At 35.9% G+C, this 16,702-nt stretch overlaps 1 protein-coding gene across 2 annotated transcripts in view; it reads left to right on the plus strand.

The window, feature by feature from the left end:
- The window catches only part of LRP1B (LDL receptor related protein 1B), a 1,698,272-nt gene that overhangs the window by 1,555,838 nt on the left and 125,732 nt on the right, over nucleotides 1-16,702 (plus strand). For both annotated transcript variants that reach the window (XM_081095916.1, XM_081095917.1), the window contains exons 70-74: nucleotides 2,655-2,761; nucleotides 3,098-3,230; nucleotides 9,826-9,948; nucleotides 15,192-15,317; nucleotides 16,032-16,169. In XM_081095916.1, coding sequence (XP_080952042.1) covers nucleotides 2,655-2,761; nucleotides 3,098-3,230; nucleotides 9,826-9,948; nucleotides 15,192-15,317; nucleotides 16,032-16,169 — 627 coding nt within the window. The remainder of the gene's footprint in view (nucleotides 1-2,654; nucleotides 2,762-3,097; nucleotides 3,231-9,825; nucleotides 9,949-15,191; nucleotides 15,318-16,031; nucleotides 16,170-16,702) is intronic.

The following is a 16,702-nucleotide window of genomic DNA, read 5'->3' on the forward strand; positions in this document are numbered from 1 at the left end:
CAAGCATTACTCCCCAAAATTTGACCTTTTAGTTTCTGTATCTTTCCATGTCATTTGGTATTTTTTTTTTCATGACAACACAATGAAATATGTTGAAACTGTAAGTATGATAAAAGTTAAGTTTTCTATTATGGAAATCAAAATTATGAAATAAGGTATAGTAATTTCAACATAACACCAACTGAGAAAAAGCATAAATGTATTATTTCTGTTTACATCTTGGTCCAAAATCAAAACAAAATTAGGAAGCAAAACCAGCATATAGGAGAAACACACCCAATTTATGCATTTTCATTTCTTAAATATGGCTCTATAAATATGCTTATTAAAAACTTAATTTTTATAGTTAACTATTTTAAAAACGTATTATAGAAATCACTATGGAAAGTATATTATAATCTGTGTATAACCATGAAAGCATTACTTTGAGAGATTAGGTAAGAGTAGCAGATACAATGCACACATGTGACCATGTCCAGTACCATGCCTATGATCCATAGCTCTAATTCAGTGGTTCTCAACCTTCCTAATGCCGTGACCCTTTAATACAGTTCCTCATGTTGTGGTGACCCCCAACCATAAAATTATTTTCGTTGCTACTTCATAACTGTAATTTTGCTACTGTTATGAATCGTAATGTAAATATCTGATACACAGGATGTATTTTCATTGTTACAAATTGAACATAATTAAAGCATAGTGATTAATCACAAAAACAATATGTAATTATATATGTGTTTTCCGATGGTCTTAGGTGACCCCTGTGAAAGGGTCATTCAACCACCAAAGGGGTCGCGACCCACAGGTTGAGAATCGCTGCTCTAATTGGTCACATCATTTTTCTTACTGAATCCAGACCTGTTCTCAGACTCATTAATAAAACAAATCCAAGGCAACCATTGTCAATTAAAATAAATTAAAACATAAGGAAAAAGCTTTTCAGCATTCCTGGAACATGCAATTCAGACCACAAAGTAAGTATATGGTATTTGTCTACCTAGTGTATAAAGTAAGGCTAAGAACCCCGAAGTTTGAATGCAAACAAATGCAAAGACATAGCAAAAGCAGCTATAATAATTCTGATGTCAATTAATTAGATTGGGTTCTGGTAATTACTTATATATCTACTTGTTGTTTTTATTTTCTGTGTCATAAAGGAATACTTCAAACTCTATAGACTCTGTTAAGTATACATGTACTTGTGTTAAAAACCCCAGAACAAGAATAAGTCTTATAAGTTATGCAAATATGACATTTATGTCAACATAATCAAATAGATATTACAGTGTCTGTGAGACCATGCCACGATTTCCACTTTTAGCTTTATACTATATATATATATATATATATATATATATATATATATATATATATATGAGAGAACATTCCCAAGATTCACTAAATCCTATTTACAGTTTTAAAGATAGTATAAAGCTTTTATCTTATAAGCTAGAGGCCCAGTGCACAGATTTGTGCATGTGGGAGGGGTCCCTCAGCCTCGGGGGATGTAACAGTGCAATAAGTGGCAGCAGCCAGGAACAAGCCTGAGCCAGGGCTGGGTGCCATGCCACTCGCACTCTTCCTGGCCCACTGCGCCTGCCACCACTATTCTGTAGTGCTGCTGAGAAGTCCGGAGAGGCTCCTGCCACCACAGCTTTGCTCGCCAGTTGAGAGCCCCGCTTTGGCTGAGCGGCACTCCCCCTGTGGGAGTCCACAGACCACCAAGGGGCAGCTTCTGTGTTGAGTGTCTGTTCCCTGGTGGTCAGTGTATGTAACTGCAACTGGTCAACCAGTCATTCTGGTCATTCTGTCATAACGGTCACTTAGGCTTTATATATATACTAGAAGCCCGTTGCACGAAGATGCGTGCAATAGGCCTTCCTTCCCCTGGCTGCCAGCACCGGTTTTCCTCTGGAACCTGGGACCCAGGCCTTTGGTCCAGCCGCAGCGGAGAAGCCTAGCCTTGAGGCTTGGCTTCTCTACTGCAGTCTTCAGTCTTCAGTCTTCACTCTGGCCGGAGCCTTCAGTCTTCGCTCCATCTTTGTTGGGTTAATTTGCATAGTCACTCTGATTGGCTGGTGGGTGTAGTGACACCAATTTGGATGTTTCTCTTCTATTAGTGTATATATATATATATATATTTTTCTTTATTGATTAAAGTATTACATATTTCTTCTTTTCCCCCCAATGACCTCTCTCAGCCACTCCCACCCCCCAGCTCATGGTTGATCTCTTACCCCCTCCCCCCCACCCTCCCTTCCCTTCCCTCTGAGGTTTAATGGTCTGTTCAGTGCTTCTCTGTCTCTGGATCTACTTTTGTTCATCAGTTTATTTGAAGTTATAAAAAATTTATTTAGCTCTTCAAAATCAAAAGCATGAGCAATATAGTGGCTTTTCTGTCCTGTCTTTAGTTTAGTGAATTGAATACTTACTGAACAGAATATTATATTATTGAGGCATATTGAATACAATGCTATAATATTGTAAAACACATTTAAATGAATATTTAAATATCAAATGCTGAATATAGTTTATATAATATGAACTTTTTTCATTACTCTCTATGAATTTTTATATGCTTCTGTATGTTTTTTTCTATGAAGCCAGTCATTCTTTTTACTGAATCTAAATTTCAACTTTATAATTATATTCAGCTTCTCCTACTTGCTCATCAAGTGAATATATATGTGCCAGCGGAGGATGTATTTCAGCATCTTTGAAATGTAATGGAGAATATGACTGTGCTGATGGTTCAGATGAGGTACAATCTATCATTTGATTAAAATCTCTGAATTACATGAATTAGATTTAGGAAAGCAAATGTAAAGGAAATAAAGGAAAGTGACAGAATCTTGATTCTTACCTGTGTAAAATGCTAGAACAAGTACATTAACTACAGTAATTTCAACAAATACCTGAATTTTAATGTTGTTTATAGACTAAATCCCATTGTTATTTGCAGAGGTTACATTCATTCAATCAAAATGAAAAGCCCACTGTGTGGTCAGTCTCCAGTAGTGTCAGCTGCATGCTTCTTGTGCTTGTGACTGCGTGTTATCATTAATAAAAACTACAGTGCCCATTTGTATTGGAACAGATGGACTGTGTGACTGAATGTAAGGAAGATCAGTTTCGATGCAGAAATAAAGCCCACTGTGTTCCAATTAGATGGCTGTGCGATGGAGTTCATGACTGTGTGGATGGCAGTGATGAAGAGAACTGTGACAGAGGTAAGGTAGCCGTGTGTGTGTGTGTGTGTGTGCCTGCCATGAGTAGAAACAACAGTTAAGGCACTGTGCAGAATATATAGTGTGCTAGAGGCAGAAGATAAGATCATTAAGTGCTGATGACTCTTTCTAGTTTCATTACATAGTAGCTTGCTCTAAATAAGCAAAATCTGGATAATTTTCAGGAAGAGTATAATATCAGTCTTTGTACAATGATGACAACAAAATTCAAGTCTCTATCAAGTACTTGCCAAGAGCACGTCTTTGGACTAGGTGCTGGGTCAGGTATAGAGATACTAGAAGAAAACAGGTAACATAGTAGTGAAACCATTATTACAAAAGCATTTTCAGAGTACATTTGTCTACCATATTGCTTGCCTTATTCTGAATGAATAAAAATAACATATTACTACATTACTATATTACACATACTAATATGCTAGATCAGTGGTTCTCAACCTTCCTAATGCCGCAACCCTTTAATACAGTTCCTCATGTTGTGGTGACCCCCAATTTCATTGTTACAAATTGAACGTAATTAAAGCATAATGATTAATAACAAAAACAATATGTAATTATATATGTGTTTTCAGATGGTCTTAGGCGACCCCTGTGAAAGTGTAATTCGATCCCCAAAGGGGTCATGACCCACAGGTTGAGAACCGCTGTGTTAGATCTATATAGGTTATAGGTTGTGCCCAGATTTCCTTCTTGACATGTGGTTGAGAAAATTGCCTACACTTTTTGTCAGTCTGGAAGACAACTTTGAGTTTTGTAGTATATTATTTTCCAGCTATGTGAAGATATTTCCTGACAGATAACAGCTTTTAGTTGTAAGTCACCACAATATAATCAGTGATTATTACTGCTTTAGAATTAATGAAATGAAAAGAAAGAAATTGTGTGATGAAGCTTATAATGACCATAAATTACATAAGTCTTGTTATTTTTGTAATGTTAAATATATTATTAAATGATGGCTTTTTTAACTTGCTCACAGAAATCTCTCAATAAACTTTATTTTTCAGAAATATTTGGAACATTATCAACAGATAATATCAGATATTGATATAGGTTGTAAGGCATTAGAATAGACACTCAGGATTTATAGAGTATAAATGTATCTAAATGATTTACTTCTATAAATATCAATTCATTTGAGAATAAAAATTCTTCTACTTTCTCTAATATTAGTTCAAACCTTTATGATTTGCTCATATCTGCATCCTAGAACCTGATCAAGAATTATATTCAGCAGAAGAAAGCCTAGCTCTCATTTGGAATCTGCAATGCATTACAGAGAGCCATAAAAGGTTATACTCCCATTGTAGTTGTTTCTACTTTTGGTTAATTTCTCATTCACTTTCTGTAACTGGTCACTCTAGAGCCAGAAAGCTGTGTGGACAGTCTGACACAATCTTATGGTAGTCTTTTATGTGAAGACTTTAGAGAAAAATTTAAGTTATTCATCTTTCTTTCATTTCATAACAGTGTATTTCTTTCCCCCATTGTTTCTTGCCTGGGCTCCTGTAATACTACCTAACTGTTCTCCAATACATCCTACTCAGTGCTACCAGGTTCATCTTCTTTACGTGTAACGCAGATTATGTCAGTCTTGACTCAGTCTTCTTCCTTTCTGGTTCCATACAAATAACTCAACTGGCAGTCAGATTTCCATAAGAATGATCCCATTTTATATCCCCAGTCTTATATTCTACTAGAGGCCCATTGCACCAAGATTCGCGCAATAGGCCTTCCTTCTCCTGGCTGCTGGCACCACTTTTCCGCTGGCACCCGGGACCCAAGTCTTTGATCCGGCCACAGCGGAGAAGCCAAGCCTCTTCAGTCTTCAGTCTTCAGTCTTCACTCCAGGCCTGCATATGCAAATTAACCCAACAAAGATGGCAGTTAATTTGCATAGTTGCTCTGATTGGCTGATGGCATAGCAGAGTGACACCAATTTGCACGTTTCTCTTTTATTAGTGTAGATTATTTATTTTTACGTATAATATATCCTAGCCAAACTGGAAATAGTATTTCCAAGTGGGAAATATTCTAAACATCCACATACTTTTCAGCATCTTCCCTGATTCTTCTGCTATTTTCATCATCTTAATAACTCTACCAATAAAAATTATATCTGTCCTTTCAAGTCCATCTCAATTACCACTGTCTTCAACCCAATTACAGTCTTTTTTTGGAGTTTCCCCAGCCACTCTTTGATTGCATTCCTATTAATTCATTCTCCCTTCTAATATAATTATTTCTGTATCATTTGAATGCATCCCCTGTTGAAATGTGAGTTTCTTGTGTCAAAAATTGCATATGCAAACAGAACAATGAAATACATTTCAAGTCATGATATTATTATGTACAAAGTCATAGAGTTGAGGGACAGTTTAGCAGTTTAGGAACCACAAGTAATTGAAGATTTATACTAGAACCTGAATTTAATATTAAGCCTAATGAAAAGTTTTCCAAGGCTCTTAAGGAATCTTCTTTTTTTAAAAAATATATATATATATATAAAAAGGAGAGGGTGATAATTTTGTACTATATAATAGCGCAGATAATTTACCGAAATGTTAATCTCATTTAGTTTCATTTCTTATCTACATGCAACTTTCTGTGCTCATTTTTTCCCCATGATATCAAATCCAACCACAGTGAAACGTCCACAAGAGCTGTAGGATTATCTGGAGAGAATGAGGAGGGTACAAGAGTGAAGAGAGCAATCTTATCAGGATTAATCTATTTTTTTTAAAATATATTTTATTGATTTTTTACAGAGAGGAAGGGAGAGAGATAGAGAGTTAGAAACATCGATGAGAGAGAAACATCGATCAGCTGCCTCCTGCACATCTCCTACTGGAGATGTGCCCGCAACCCAGGTACATGCCCTTGACCGGAATCGAACCTGGGACCTCTCAGTCCGCAGGCCGATGCTCTATCCACTGAGCCAAACCGGTTTTGGCAGGATTAATCTATTTTTTAAATATTGGATTTTATAAAAACTGAACAATGAAACTCAGGTTATAAAGTCAAATGTTACATAAAAATATTGAACATTATAGCATTTCACACCTGAGGTATCTCTCATATTTAAAACTATTCTAAATGTTTAAGCTTATTGAATTAAAGAATTGAGAACCTTTAATTCAATCACTTATAAATGTGTCAAAGTTTCCCTCCCTTCTCTACTCATGCCTTTAACTTTTCTTGAGTGTTAGTTGTTGTTGTGTTTTTTTCCCCCACTACATAATTAAATTCCAATGAAGTATCTTGGTGGATAAAGCATTTGATCCTGTATGGGGGTACCTTCAGGCGTGACAAAGTTCAGATTTCTAGTATTTAATTTACTTCCAGGAAGTGGTTTAGGTTTGGATAAATGTACATCAAGACATTGAGGAAACAGAATGCCAGAATTAACTCCTCTGCTGCTAAATCCAACTTTCATTCATCTCAAATCTGGACCTATGAGCTGACAGGAGCTAAGTGTTGGGGGCTGGATAAACGTGGAATATTCTTCAAAGTGCATTAGTTTTACTGGTTTACTTTAGGAAAACTAAAACCCACAATGCTATGGAATTAGAAACAACATCTATATTTTAAAAGGTAAAACATGTTGCCTCAAGGAAACTTAGTATTTGCTTTGCCCTGAGCTCCCAAACTTTACTCCTTATAGCAATTTCAGTGGAAAAGATTGAGAGTTGTTCTCTTTAGTAATCATCACCTTAAAATATGTAAGCTACTTATGTAAATTACAAAATATTTTTGTATATTAAAGTTTCTGCCAGCCCAAATTGAGATGAGAATTCTAGATGCTTAGTTTCTGTAGTGACACACACTTGTCCAGATTTTTATGAACCTGCCAAGGGCTCCCTTATATTTAGACATAAGTTGTTAATTAATAAATACTTTCTATTGTCTAATAATCTCCTGTTGAGCTGATCAAGAACATGACTAGGAAACTGATATTATAATTCAGATAATCTATTTTAAAATACCCTGTATACTTTTTTGTTGTTGTTTCTGTGTGCTTCATGCCAGTTCAAAATAAGCTTTTAAGTTATATAAGCCTTTAGGATGCCATGGTAGCCACCATGGTGCAGTTTTTGAAATGAGAATTATTTATGATACAATAGGAAGCCTTTAGTAAGTTATCAAAAAACTTTTGCCTTTCCATTACAATTATGATTTCATTTTTATGTCTCTTCTTTTTAATAAAAGAGTGGCACATCCAACATTCCCATGGGGAAAATTATAATGTTATCTAATATACTTTAGTGAACTCATTTTTTCCTTTCAGCAATCCTGATGTGCTACAAATAGAGTTTTCTAAAATAATCTGAAGATATTGAGTTCACAATTTTTTTTGAATTTAACTCATTGTACATTGGAACATGCAATGAGATTTAATCACTAGAATCTTATTTTAAAAGAATACAACCCTTTTTGATATTCTATGAATTTTGGTATTGAATTAAGCCAACAGTCATTTTAATTTTTTTTAGAACTGAAGACTGTGCAATTTATCTTTTTTATTGTTGCCAGACAAAATTGATACATAGTAATTTATTGCATGGGTTTTAGTAATTTAAATTATTTTAGATTATTTAGATTGAGTTAGGGCATTTTAGAGCTAAAAATTGCAGAGTTTGAAAGAAAGGGGCATCCCAATGCCAGACACTATACTCTCAGAGGTCTCACATGGTAATATTCGCCTTAGTGCTCTAGACCAGGACCTGCCTTTATCTGTATCTTAGAGTTTGTTAATTGAGTTTGTTAGTCCTTAGAAATGTCAATGTAAGCTGTACACTTCTGTTGAGATTTTTCCCCAGAAAATTTACAACTGTTCTGATTCATATCACTATACATTCTTGTTCTCAACTTCAACTATCTAAGATTCTAAGATTCTAAGCAATATACCTATATTTCTTTAATCATCTCTCTACCATTATGCATACCAGATTTTTAATAAGTTGACTTTATTTCTCACCTTCTACTTCACAGCAATAATAAATTTTGATCTTCTTTAAACATCTGACCACCAAATTAACAAAGCCACCCATACCTGTGCCCAGCCATTCCTCCTCCTTTCTATTAAAATGGAAGACTAGTCTCCCCTCCAGTCTAAGGACATTCTTTTCATTTTGCTATAAATATTAAATTTTTCACACTTTCTGAATTTTCAAAGAACTCATAATATCAGTTGCCCTCTCAGATGTAGCTCCTCTATGGCAAGTTATCATCAGTTATTTTCTGGGTTGCTGCAACGCCTCTTCATTTTCTTCCTCCAGCCTTGGCTTTATTCCTCACTATCCTGGTTTCCAAGTTCTCCACACTGTAGCTAGAATTATCATTCTAAAAGTTCAAATCTGATTCTGTAATTTCCTAAATTACATCTTTGCTACTGGAAGTGAATTATTAGAGATCTGTGTGCAAGTCAAACCCAGAACAAGAGCTATTTGACCTTCATAAGACTAGGCTCATTATTCACTCCAAAGAGCATCCACAGTTGAACAATGCTTCATCCTGGGTATTTTGTAGGCTTGCAAGAATGAACACTATTGCTCCCCAGTCCCATGTCTAAATGAACATATCCTTTTAAAAATATGTTAATACCTTCAGTCATCAAATCTAACCGGTATATAAGCTATGTTTCTTAGGTATGAGGTTTAAATAGGTAAAGTATTTCTCTGAAAAAAAATCTTATTAACCTTAATTCTAAATTCCCATTAAGTATCTTTGTGTTGTTTCCCCATGCATAGATTTCAAATATGAACTTATAAATTACTTTAACCATACCTCTTTCGTAACATATGAAGACATTGAGTCCCAGAGAGATGAATGGACTTGTCCAAAGCAAAACAATGGAAGTTCCTAACTCCTCAACCATTGCGGTTTCCTATGTATTACTATATACATAGACATATAACCAAAATTTATTAGTACTTCGGGTCCTTTGCATGTGGCAAGTGTACTTAATTTTGAGTTAGAATATCCTTATAGTCTCAATGCTTTCTATTTAATTGCAAAAAAGGGAAAACATTTTAAAAATTAAAAATAGAGTACTTGATTGCATAATTATCATGAGGATAACTCTAATATTTCAACACATTGCCAATTTTTTATTTCTATATAAAATTATTTTTCTATGACAACACAACCTTTTTACTGGTTAATCTGTTTTCAGTGATTCAGTTTGTCAGTTTTAGATATAGTTAAATTATCTCCTTTTCTGTGTCTTTTCTTTCCAGAACAGTTTTTAATAATGAAGGTTAATACCATTTAAAATCTAAATCTTCTTATGCTCAATAACATAAAAATATATGAAAAGGAAGATAATTTAGAAAACTTTCTTTGACCAGATATTAGTATTTTTAAAGAAAATATGACATACATGAGGCTAATACCAGATTGCTTTGAAAAGTAAACCATTAATATCTTTTTTTTAAAAAAATAGTTTGGACATCTCATATTAGATAGAAAAAAAATAAAGAACTGAGAAACTAGAATCTGTGCTCATCAGCAGAATACATGTTTTGCTGACTGGCTTTAATTATGCTATATCTTTATGTTTTTTTTTTTAATAAAGGAGGAAATATATGTAGAGCAGATGAGTTCCTTTGCAATAATTCCCTTTGCAAGCTCCATTTCTGGGTGTGTGATGGAGAGGACGACTGTGGAGACAACTCTGACGAGGCCCCGGACTTGTGTGGTGAGGCATTTCGTGGCTCTAGCTTGCTCTCTCATCTCCCGATCTAATGCGCCCGCATGAATCAGTGACATGGCGAAGGGACCCACAAATCCTGCTGCCCTGGGTTAGGTAGATAAAGGGTAACCACAGATATAGCCTTTGTTCAAGTAACAAGAGATTACCCTGCTCAAAGTTTATGACTTTATGGAGAGCCCTCTTAAATCTGAACTTTCACATGTCAACACTGTTCGCAAGATAGATATGGTCTGTCTGAGAGGATTTAGAGTCGTTGACCTTTGGAATTGAGTAAGGTTCATCTAAGGACTTTGGCGTCGTACCAAATTGGTACTTTAGCCTAAAACAATTTTCCTTTGACAGGTAAGTACATGGAAAAAATGTGAATAATAAAATTATATAGTTCTACATGGATCCCACTACTGAGGCTGAAGTTGTTGAGAGGCATATCTAGTATATCTATATTTCTATCTATCTGGATAAATTTATATAAAGATATCTCTCTTTAGACATACGATACACATGTTACACAGATAAGTGAAATAGGAGCTATTTAATATTTAAATCTAAAAATCTTAAATAACTTCCAGGGCTAGGAAATGGTTCTCAGTGACATGCCACACAGCTGCTGGAAAACTTGTAAAATACAACTAGCTTGATTTTCTGGATATTTTTTAATTCCCTCATTGGTACCAACATTGAGTCAAACTATTATGTGCTGGAGACTGTGCTAAAAAAATGGGATTTAAAAGTATGAGCACATGGTCCTTTTTACAAGGAGATATTCTGTTGGATATATAATATTTTCCATACATTATATTTCAGGCACTGGTAGAATTAACTAAAAGGTACAGACAAGGCAGTGAGAATAGGATGAACTCTGCTTAAAGGGAAATTCTATCTTCAGAAAGAAGGAATGGTTTCTGAAGAGTCAGGGGAAAAAATGTTGCATAAAAGGTGATAAAATTAGTTTTTAATAAGACTAGAGACTCATTCTCTGTTATTAAAATGTTTGAAATGAGTTGAATGAATTGATTGACTCTGTGTCAATGTGCAGTCATTTAATTAGACAATAACACATTTTCCATCCCTTTATTTCTACTTTTTTTGTGTGTGCCATCAGAAGCATATTCATATATAGAATGTGTAAGATTGGTGTTGTAGGGAAGTTTGAAAGGAATACAAATTTGAATCATTATAGCAAAGTGAAAGAGAGCGACATGGCTAGATATATGTATAGGATTTTCAAGTAGTATTCAAGGCCCATCTGCCATTGATACATATTCATATATGTTATATCAGTTAGCCTTGTGATATGATCATCTGCAACATTCCTGCACTTCCCAGATGCAGACCATGGAATAGCAGATGGTTTACTCATCTAAGTTTGTGGGTTTTTTAGATAACTAAGATTAGAAAGAGGAAAAGGCCAGGATATTCAGATTATTTGAACAAAAGTGAGTTTCTAAGTGAGTGCTTGGAATAGTGTCCAACATATAATAAGTTATCAATAAGTATTTACCCAATGAGTATATTAAGAGATGAAACATGGAAGGTAACACCATTAGAGATGAAAATAAATAAAAAAGAAGGCAGTGGAAAAGAGGGAAAAGGTAGAGGTATCAATGGGCTAAGGCTGAGGTTTCAGCTTTATGTTTCAGCTTTATGTGTCTTAATGAGACTGCTTGAATTTAAAAGTTGGAAAAGTAGCCGAAACCAGTTTGGCTCAGTGGATAGAGCGTCGGCCTGCAGATTGAAAGGTCCCAGGTTCGATTCCGGTCAAGGGCATGTACCTGAGTTGCGGGCACATCCCCAGTAGGAGATGTGCAGGAGGCAGCTGATCGATGTTTCTCTCTCATCGATGTTTCTAACTCTCTATCTCTCTCCCTTCCTCTCTGTAAAAAATCAATAAAAAATATATTTAAAAAAATAAAAGTTGGAAAAGTAGCAGATTATGATCAGAATTTGGAGCATTCAAATTAGTGATTTTGTAAATGAAGTAATTGGAGGAAATATCAAATTCAGCTACACCATCCTATCTAATAATAGACAAACATGGTAATTGACCGTACCTTTGCTACACCTCCCATCGGCTAATCAGCATAATATGCAAATTAACCACCAACAAAGATGGTGGCTAATTTGCATACTGCAGGTAGGGAAGGACAGCGCCATCCCACCTGCCCTGCTGTCATCCGGGTCTGCTATCTGCGACCCGGGGCAGCGGGCACCCGGGCATCCTGTGTGCGACCCGACCCGGGGCGGCTGGGCGGTGCAGCAGCAATTGGCCAGCCCACCTGGCTGCCATCCGGGAGTCCCGTGTGTGACCTGACCTGGGGCAGTGCCCCAACGCCCGGATAGGCCCTGCCGTGTGTGTGACCCAGGGTGGTGCCCCAACCCCTGGATCGGCCCTGCCATCTGCCACCGGGGAGCGGGTCTAAGCCAGCAGGTGGTTATCTTCCGAGGGGTCCCAGACTGTGAGAGGGCACAAGTGGGGCTGAGGGACACCCCCCCACTATCCCTCCCAGCCAGTGCACAAATTTTTGTGCACCGGGCCTCTAGTGTATAATAGTGCTCCTATCTGCAAGCAACACAAACTGTCATTGGCTGAATTTTTTAAAAGTTTGTTGAAGTCTTTCAATGTCCACAGCCTTCTTAGGGAAATGGATGGCCTAAATAGATTAAATATAAATACCTTTAGTTTGAGAAACTTAAAGAACTAAGAGGTCCACTCATTGGGTGGCTTGCTCATTTGGATGTTGAAATCACTTAGGATGTGGAATTAATTTGGATGAAGGGTAGGTACTACAGTCTTCAGTGAATTAAGGAGAGTTTGATGTTTATGAAGTTGATGAGAAAATAGCAATAAGAAAGAGGTATAATCTAATTCTTGACCCTCAAAATAGCAGTTTTTGTTTTAGTTTATTTTTAAAATAGAATGTGAAAAAATATGGTAATAAAATTCTGGAAGCTATAGTAGGAAACTAGGATATCTTCAAACATGAAATAACATGAGGTTTGAGCAATTTAAGAGACATTCCCAAAATACCTATAGGAAGGAACTATGCTTAGAGTAACAAGCAGATTTTAGTTAAAGCGAGGAGGTCAGCAAGGAGGATAGGGCATATTTAAGGAGCTAATAAAGTAGCACTGCTACATGTCGGAGTACTTACTCCTTGATCCTGCTCGACTACACCAACTGTGAGGTGCACAGATCCTGGGCCAGGAACTGGACCTTCTAGAACACCAGGTATGAGATGGAGGAGACATGAGAAGTCATCACAGGGACATAAGAGAGACTTTATTGTAGACCAAGTAGCCATTGCTAACCAAGGAGCCATCAGATATAACAGTTCTTCAAAGTAGCCTTACAAAGCAGCAGCCACAGCCGAAGGAGCCCTTGCTAACACAGCAGCCCAACGAAATAGCCATGCAGCGGCTGGTCAGCAACACATCTTTATACCAATTCAGACAAAAGAAGCTTCTTGCCAAATAGGGACATCAATATTTGGGTTATAGAAAAGTGCACCTGCACAGTGCATGCAGTAAGTTTGCTGTTTACTTGCTTTTGCACCTGCATAAGGCAACTTGGCCTTGAACCTCTGGTGTATGCTGATTAGGGTTCCCACACCCAACGATTAGGAGTGATAAGAGATAAGTCTGAAAGAGTGGCATGGATAAGGTAATGATAAGTCTATTATGCCATGGAAAATACCTCAAATCTTATTCTGAAAGTGATAGATAAGTCTAGAAGAGATAATTAGATTAATATGTTCCATGGATTGTTATGATGGCTTTTGGAGAATGTTGGGTTGGGCAGTAAAACAGACATTTAGGGTTCTACTACAGTCCTGTCAGAGATAATAAAGAATTGACCTATTGTGACTGTAACTGGTATGCATGGAAAGAAGAGGACAAGCCTGGGGACAATATCATCTGAACTTGTTGAGTAATCACAGTCAAAGGACCATGAGAGAAATGCATTTAGAATAATCCCAGAAAAAATGGCTGTGTTGGGCCACTAACAGAACTATGGAAATAGACAAATCTTATGTTTGGGGAGAAGGGAGTTGAGGAAAGAAGAGAAGGAATTGAGTTTTGAACTTGTTGAATTTAAGATTTCCGTGGGAAAGTTCTATAATTAATTGTGAAATGCTATAATTGGATCTCAAGTTGCAAGTCTTGAGGGTTTGGAGTCAATGAAAATGTCTAAGCAGAGAATTCAAGAGTGAGAACATGAAGGGATCAAAGAGAGAGCCCTGTAATATTCTATGAGGATGAAGTAATATTCTATGAAGATGAAGAGTCATTATAAATGTTTCCTACTTCATGGGTGGAAGTCTTTTGAAGAGATAGTGATAGAAAGGACAAAAATATAATTCCCTGGCTTCCATTAGTATCTCTAAAACTCTCTCTCTCTCTCTCTCTCTCTCTCTCTCTCTCTCTCTCTCTCTCTAAAATGAATAAACTTCCTACCCTGGCCAATATGACCCAGATGATTAAGTGTTGTCTTGTGCACAGAAGGGATGCCAGTTTGATTTCCAGTCAGGGCGCATGCCTGGGTTTCAGGCTTAATCCCTTTTCGGGGGTGTGCAGGAGGCAGCCAGTCAATGTTTCTCTCTCTCTTCCTCTCTAAAATCAATAAAAAACATGTTTTAAAAAGATGAATAAACTAAGATCACCTTATGTGCCTCGATTACATAGCTGCACATTTGTTTGACAGAGAGTAAGAAGCCCAGCTATAGTATTATTGAGTTTTGTTTTGTGGTTTTTTTGTGTGTGTTGTTGTTGTTTTTTTCACTGAATGACCTACTTTCAGTTTTGGGCCTGTAACATATGCTTGCTGAAGCTCCATTTGGTGTGAAATTGCTCTTTTAGATAGTAAATGTCCTGCCATGTTGTATAAACTGAAGGCATAAATTAATTTGGTACACCAAGTGAAGGCAGCTAAGATAAGGCATCTGGAAATGAGAGCATGAAATTTGTCTCTTTTGCTCATTTCATTCAACATTTCAGCTGTGCTCTCTTTTCTGTAGTTAATATAAATAACTAGGATCATAAGCTTCTATTATCACACATTTTTTCTAGTATCTACTTGTAGGCAATTTCCATAACAAAAGATATTCAGAAAAGCTAGATTATGGATTTGAAAAGAAAGAAAAAACTAAAAGAAAAACAAAAGATGAATAGTTGTTCAAAAGTCAGTGTATCCAATAGAGCTGCTTTGTTTGTTTTTGTTTTGTTTTCAGGCAAATTTCTTTGCCCACCCACAAGACCTTACAGATGCAGAAATAACAGAATATGCCTGCAGTCTGAGCAAATGTGCAATGGGATTGATGACTGTGGGGACAACTCAGACGAAGATCACTGTGGTGGTAAATCCATTTAATGTGAAATAATTGATTAAGTGACAGCTATAAAATAATAAAATGATTTTAGAGCTCAAAAAGTTTTTAAAAATGTTTCATGTGTATGTCTGAGGGTAGTTTTTTAGACACTTGATTATCTGACAGAATATGAAAATAATCTGCTAACATTTTCTTTGTATAGTAGCACTGTGCAACTTAATCCAGAATCTCCACTTGTCCATAAATCTCCTTGTAGGTACTTTATTAAAGAAAATACTGTGTAAGAGAAATAACATAGTAGTTTAAAAATGTTCTGTAAAAGATCTCCTTGGGTCGGAGTGGGCTTCTATTGATTGTATGTATGTGCATCCAATCCCTTTTTTACAATTCTGAAATTAAAAACTCTTAAATCAAAAGTTTTACTGAAGTATGTGTCAAAACTGGTGACAAATACTGACTTGATCTGGTCTGTGGCAATTTATAGTGCTTAAAAAAATCCCACTCAGGATTATATTCACACATTTTCCTGTGGAAATATGGTGGTATTTACTATAAGGTAAATACACTGCTATATTATAAAAACAACATTGCAGAAATTTTAAATTTGGCCCCAAGAGCCTCAAATAAAGGATTGTGGACCCATGTGTTTTTATAGTATTTAGTAAAATCTTGGAATTGCTGTATTCTCAATAAATTTGTTTTGATTTGATGAAATTCCAATTATTTTTAATGACCTTGTAGGTAAGCTTACATATAAAGCAAGACCTTGTAAAAAAGACGAGTTTGCTTGCAGCAATAAAAAGTGCATACCCATGGACCTCCAGTGTGATCAGCTGGATGACTGTGGAGATGGTTCAGATGAACAAGGCTGCAGAATGTGTGAGTTTGTTTTCTTTTCAAGTGCCGTGGCACACAAGTTCAATTTTTACTTTATTATGAGCAAATTCATTTTGCTATTCTGAGGAAAATATTTCTGTTCAAAATGTGCTTAAGTAACACCATTTGTTAAGCTTTAACCAAAGCAAATATGGACATCACTTAAGTTGATATCCGAAAGTGTGAGGTGGGAAAGGCTGATTTTGCTATGAGTGACTTTATTGGAGCTGTAGCTGAGAACTCAATATTTAAATTCAAATTTGACGTTCAGCAAAGAAATCTATATCACTTAATATTTTAGTTTATAAAATATAATGATAATACTTTTTTGAATTTTATAAGCATTGATATTTCTTTACTTATGATAAAGGTCTTAATAACTTTTCAATGTTTTAAAATTTTAACCTATTGCCAAATTATTCTTAGAGAAACTATCATTATTTTATTCAATTAGAGTGCTATGATAATTGAGCTATTAGACCTTGACTATTAAGCATTTTGTATTTAGATAATGTTTGATATTTGATTTTTTATAT

This window comes from Myotis nattereri (genome assembly GCF_964212035.1).
Source record: "Myotis nattereri genome assembly, chromosome: 7".
NCBI lineage: Eukaryota > Metazoa > Chordata > Mammalia > Chiroptera > Vespertilionidae > Myotis > Myotis nattereri.